The 6000-nt window shown below is 64.3% G+C and overlaps 1 protein-coding gene across 1 annotated transcript in view; it reads left to right on the top strand.

Annotated features, from left to right (window-relative positions):
* Positions 1 to 945, top strand: part of PWWP2B (PWWP domain containing 2B) — a 40186-nt gene extending 39241 nt beyond the window's left edge. Inside the window, exon 3 of the mRNA XM_045439318.1 lies at positions 441 to 945. Within this exon, the coding sequence (XP_045295274.1) occupies positions 441 to 496 (56 nt within the window). The 3' untranslated portion in view covers positions 497 to 945. The remainder of the gene's footprint in view (positions 1 to 440) is intronic.
* The last annotated feature ends 5055 nt before the right edge of the window (positions 946 to 6000 follow it).

Below are 6000 nucleotides of genomic sequence, written 5' to 3' on the forward strand. Positions count from 1 at the left end.
TGATCTCGCGGTCTATGAGTTTGAGCCCCGCGTCGGGCTCCGTGCTGACAGCTTAGAGCCTGGAGCCTGCTTTGGATTCTGTGTCTCCCTCTCTCTGACCCTCCCCCATTCATGCTCTGTCTCTCTCTGTCTCAAAAATAAATAAACGTTAAAAAAAAATTAAAAAAAAAAAACAACTGGTTGGAGGCGTCTGGGGGCTCAGTCGGTTGAGTGTCTGAGTCCTGACTTCGGCTCAGGTCATGATCTCACGGTTCGTGAGTTCGAGCCCCGTGTCAGGGTCTCTGCTGGCAGTGTGACCTGTGCTCACTCTCTCTCTCTCTCTCTCAAAATAATTAAACCTAAAAAAAAAAATGTTCATCTATTTAAAAAAATGAAGCTGGCTAAAATCCCCAATTCTCCTGATCTGTATCTTGATTTCAATTTTATTTTTTTGTTTTTAGATGTTCATTTAAACATTGACGCTCCCGCTGGCCCTGCTCTGTCTCCTCCCAGCTGACCGTAGGAGCAAGTGGGTGCCCATGCATGTGGGCAGGGGTGCGTCGTTGACCAAAGCGAGTTCTTAGCACACCTCCGTATCGTGACCAGCGAAGTCACCAGCCCCGAAGGCTGACGGGTCAGGTCCCCTCGGCACCAGCAGGAGCAGGAGGGGGAGGAACGACGGGGAACAGCAGGGAACAGGGCATCTCGTGGAAGCATCCGGAAGCATCCACGCCCCAGATGACCCAGCACCACAGGAAGGGGTGGGCGCGACAGGCCTTGTCTCTACTTCATGTGCTTGGACACGTCCGTGCACTGTGGTTGCCAGGTAGAGGGAGGGCCGGGAACATTCTGAAGAGCCAGACCCCAAAGGTTGCTCTGCGGGCCCCGTGGACGGGGCGAGGTGTTCCTCCCCGAGGTCACCAGAGCCGACTACGGGTCCACATGGCAGAGAGGAGGGGGACCCAGACCCCACTGGAGATCTGGGCAAGGGCTGTGTCCCCGGGGAGGGGCTGTGTCCCCGGGCAGGGACTGTGTCCCCAGGCGGGGGCTGTGTCCAAGGGCCTGGCCCCGAGGTGCCCACCCGGGGGGCTTGGCTGTTTGACTTCCGTGGGCCATGGCAGGGCAGGGCATGGGAGAGTCCTGGGGGCGGGTCGGCGTCTGGGTGCTTGTGACAGATGTCCTGCCGATCCCATGAGGACCTTGTGGACGTGCCACTCCAGGGCCACAACCTGCTGTCAACCCTGGGGTCCTGCCAAGGGTGCCTACGGGTGGAGCCAGCCTCCCTTCTGGAGGAGCTGCCCCAGCTGTGGCTCCCAGCGCCCCTGGTACGGGCAGTGCTAGCTTGCTGAGGACAACAGGATGACACCCCTCGATCTGCTTGGTGCCCCCAAAGCTGGGCATGAGGAGGCACCCCCATGAGTGTGGGAGCCATCAGACCATCCCACATTCTGCCCGGGGGCTTGGTCTCCCCTTGGAGAAGGCCTGTGCTCACCCCTTTCTTCCCTGAAGTCCCTGGGGCTGGAATGGGGGGCGGGTGCCCAGCAGGGCCTGGACGGCCTCCCTGTCACAGGCCACCTGCCCCTGAGGCCATGCTCTGCCTGGGTGGGCTCCCTGGCTCTGCTCGCCTCCTGGAGCCTCTGGGCAGCTGCACTGCCCCTCTCCCCACAGGATCTGGGCGCTGGGACCCCCAAGGCTGCACCCCCAGTCATGAGGCCCCAGCCAGAGTCACAGTGTGCAGTGACTCCCAGCTGCTCCTGACTCCACCCTCTGGCCCCTGCCCCTCTCCCAGGGCACCGGAAGCCACTTTCAGGGGGAGGGAAAGGCCAGGCCCTGGTCAGCTCTCGAGCTCAGCAGTGGAGTTAGTCAGAAGGAGGGAGGAGGTGGGACCCCAGGGTCAGCTCTCTGTCTTCTGGTCCTGCCTCCCCCGGGGCAGGAGCCTGGCTGACTCAGGGGTGGGGGTGGGGTGGGGCTGGTGGGGTAGGGTGGGGTGAGATGGGCAGGGCCCCATATTTGGTCAAATGCTGAGGAAGCCTCAGGTGTGGAGCATTCCAGAAGCTTGGACTCCCGGGGAGGGCCCTAGGCAGACCTCAGAGATGGCCTCTCAGCTCCCTGCTGACTCACTGGGAGAGGCAGAGGAAGTGCAGGGGAGCTGGGGGTGGGGAGGGGAGGCGGGGAGGGCGCCAGGGCCTCCCTGAGCCTCCCGCAAGGCCCTTCCTGGCGGCTCCCCAGGGCCCTGGGCTCCAGCCACATGGTCAGCTGGCCGGGAGGCCCTCTGGGCAGGAGAGAGGGGCCCGGGGAGCTGCTGGGTCCCATGGGAGGGGTGGGGGGGGGGGCTGGGGAGAGTCCCACCCGAGCCTGACGTGGGTGTGGGGTCCCTTGAGGCTGGGACGTGGTGTCTGTAGAGACCTTCGAGTCTCAGGCTTTGAATCAGCAGCTCAGGAAGGGCCTGAAGGGCCTGTGAGATTGCCAGCTGGGCCACACGCCCCGGGCCTCTCCCTCCTCCTGCTGGGGTGAGGGGCCCTCAGGGCAGCCAAGGTGGCCCACATGGGGGCCAGGACCAGCAGGCGGAGGCAACATGGGGTGCTGAGGGAGCCCTGCCCGCCCCCCCCGCCCCCCGCCGTGGGCTCCTGGCACCTTGGGCAGGGCTGGGTGGGCCGCACCACGCAGGGCGGGGGGTCAACGAAAGGCCACGGGTGTGAGGCGTGTGTGTGTGTGTGTCCGTGCGCATGCAGGTAGTGAGTGCAAGCATGAGACACAGTGGGGGTCTCGCTGGTGTCCCTTCCTCCCCCCACATCTGCCTCCCCTCCCTTCCCCTTCCCCCCTCCCCACTGGGATCCAGTGGGCACGGGAGTCACTGGGCACACAAGAACCTATTTATTTCTCTTCAAGGCCCAGGCCACCAGGAGAGCCGTCTTCTCTTCTCCCTGGCAGCCCCCCCCCACCCCCAGCCTGCACCCCCAGGGGCCCAGGGCCTGGGAGAGGTGGGTGATGCGGGGTGGCTGGAGAAGCCAGTTCCGTGGGGCCCCTCGCTGGCCTGTGCTGACAGGTGGATGGCAAAGTTTCCAGCGGCCTGCTGTGTGGGGAGGCCTAGGGCCTTGGGCGGGGGCTGCCTCGAGCCTCGAAGAGGCCGGCCTCACCCCAGGGAGAGAGAGGAGGCCTCCCAGACCCTTGCACCGTCCTCGGGGACGCCAGGGCACCAAGAGCACTGGGCCCCACAACGCTTCTGGCAGGACGGGCTGCCAGGGACACCTCAGACCCTGGAGCAAGGAAGGGCAGGGCCGGCAGGGGAGGGGAGGCCTGGGGTCCTGGGGGCCCGTGGGGAGGCCGGAGCCAAGGAGCTGTCCCCTGTCTCTGGGAGAAAGCTAATGGTGCGCCTGGCAGAGGCAGGAAACAAATTGCGTGTCCGGATTCCTCATTAAAATACAGCCTAAGTGATGGCACCTTGGGGACGCCACAGGCCCCTGGGACAAGGCTGCTCGTCGCTGTGTTGGGCAACAGTTTTCCTGAAGCACAAAGAGGGAGAACCCCGCCCCCCAGACAGAAATAGCATCCTTGGCCCCCATTTCCTGCCTCCAGGGGTGCCCCTTGCTCCCCTCCAGCGGGCGACCACGCCCCTCCGGGCCCCGTGCCCCCTGTGCCCACGGGCTCCCCAAGCTCCCCTGGAAACCTGCTGCTTGGTCTTGCACTTTGTGCTTCTAAAATAAAAATTTTGAATTTTAATGAAATAAGTTTTCTAAAAGCTGCCCATTATAGAAAAGGTGAAAACACAAAAAGAAGTTTCCTTTTGGGGAGAAATGAAGAGGAGATCACGGGTGGGCCAGCGGGGTAAGGGGCCAGGAGCGAACCTGTCTGTCCTCCGGAGCTCGAACCCACCAACCGTGAGATCGTGACCTGAGACCCTGCCATAGGGCCACGTGGGCACATGTTGAGGACGGGGAGGGGGGCAGCCCGGGTGCGGTGGTGGGAGGAGCTGGTGGAGGTGCCTGAAGGGCGTGGCCTGCGCCGTGGGGCGCCTCCCACCGAAGCTTCGCGTGACCCTGGGATGGAGGGCGGGCCGTGTTCCTCACAGCGAGGGTCCCCTCTTTAAAGTTTTATTTTTATTTTTTATTTTAGAGAGAGACAGAGAGACAGAGCGTGAGCAGGGGAGGGGCAGAGAGAGAGGGAGACACGGAATCCGAGGCAGGCTCCAGGCTCCTAGCGGTCAGCACAGAGCCCGATGGGGGGCTCGAACCCGCGAACCGTGAGATCATGACCTGAGCCGAAGTCACAGATGCTCAACCGCTTGAGCCACCCAGGGGCCCCGAGGATCCTGTCTTTAAATGTGGCTGTGCTTTCGTCTATGAAAGATTCACACTGCCTTTGTGCGTTCTGTTATCCTGGCGCCTCCCGTCAGACGTTCGTGTTCTGAGTTGTACTGACCCGGCCAGCACGGAAGGCCAGGCTGGCCTTCCCCAGGTGCCAGGAGGGTGCTGGGGCTGGAACAGAGGTGCTGGGGGGCGGGGCAGGGAGGTGAGTCCCAACCCAATGGACGTCGCCCTCAGCACTGGGAGGCCCAGACGGTGGGTTGGAGACACACGCCCCACCCCGCCCAGGGACCTGGCTGGTCAGGCCCCTCCCTGTGCCCAGAAGCACCCCCACCCGACCCCCCGGACTTCCTGCTGGTCCAGCTTGTCCTCATGACCCCTGGACAAAGGGAAGGCTGTGGCGCTTAGGGGCAGGGCAAGGGCAGGAGGGGGTCTCAGCCGGCAGAGAGGCAGCTTGGCCCTTCCCGTGGATTTCCAGGCAAGGCCTTTGGTGTAGGGAGAGAGAGGGGAGAGGGGCCAGGGCGGGTCACCCTGGGGGTACGGAGAGAGTCCCTCCCCCCAAGACACCCTGGACCTGGAGTTCCGACCCACCCTCTCCCCGACCCCCAGCCCCTCCCCAGACAGCGGCCGAGAGGCGGACGCGTCCCAGGAGGCAGAGTTGGGGTGGCAGGAGTGTGTCCAGCTGAGTGCTGACCGGGGCCCGTGGGCTGCTGCTCTGGGACCTGCACCAGCAGGGGGAGGGCAGACCTGGTGCCTCTGACTTCTCCTCTGTCCCCCCCCCCCACCTGCCGTATGGGGGTCTCTGCGCCCTGGGGACTCCTCGGAGGGGCTTGCTCCAAAGCGATGAAAGGATGCCCCCGGCTGGGGGAGAGGAGCCTGCCAGGGGGTCAGAGCCCCAGGGGCCCTCTGGCTCCACATAAGGGTAAACAGAGTCCTGCACACAGGAAGGGTGGTGGTGGGCACCTCTCCCGCCCTCTCAGACCTCGGAGGCTGGCGTGGTCAGCTCCGGGCAGGCGAGGGACCCCAGGGGTGGGGACCCGGATGGAGCTCAGGTCCAAGGACGCTGCCTCCTGCATGTTGCCTACGGCGGTGGCCCGGGCATCTTCCCCAGCCTCCATGAGGCCTTCTGAGCTGGGACCTTGTGTCTGATAGATGAGGCGCCGAGGCCTGGCTCAAGGTAAGGTCTGCCTTTGTGGGACGGACGTTGGCCCCCACACCAGGGCACACTCCAGGGGCCTCCTGGGGCTGGACGAGGGTCAGACATGTTCAGAATGAGGCCTCAGGGGTCCAGGCAGCATGGCATGCTGGTCCTGTCTGGTCTCCGCAGGGCACAGAACGGGCCCAGGCACTAGGGACAAGCCCCCAGCGTGGGGACAGTCACGCCTGCCACCACCACCTGCGGTCTCCGTGCGGCCTCGTCAGGTAAGGGGGTCTCTCTGCAGGGGAGGATGTGTGCTGCCCCCGCGGGGAGACCCCAGGGCAGCGGCCAGAGGGCGGCCTGCTGAGGGCCCAGGTGCCAGCCCGGCACCATCCCGGCCCAAGCGTGGCCCGCACAGGGGAGCGCGTGCCCATGACCGTGTGGAGGTTTGGGAGAAGTGAGAGGAGGAGGGTAGCGGAAGGTGCCGGCCTCGCCCCAGATGTGCGTGGGCTGTTGGGACCCCAGGGACTGTGGTGTCACAGGGTGGGCGGCACGGTGAGCTGCAGCCCCTGGCAGAAA

The sequence above is a fragment of the Leopardus geoffroyi genome, chromosome D2, assembly GCF_018350155.1.
Source record: "Leopardus geoffroyi isolate Oge1 chromosome D2, O.geoffroyi_Oge1_pat1.0, whole genome shotgun sequence".
In the NCBI taxonomy this organism is placed as follows: domain Eukaryota; kingdom Metazoa; phylum Chordata; class Mammalia; order Carnivora; family Felidae; genus Leopardus; species Leopardus geoffroyi.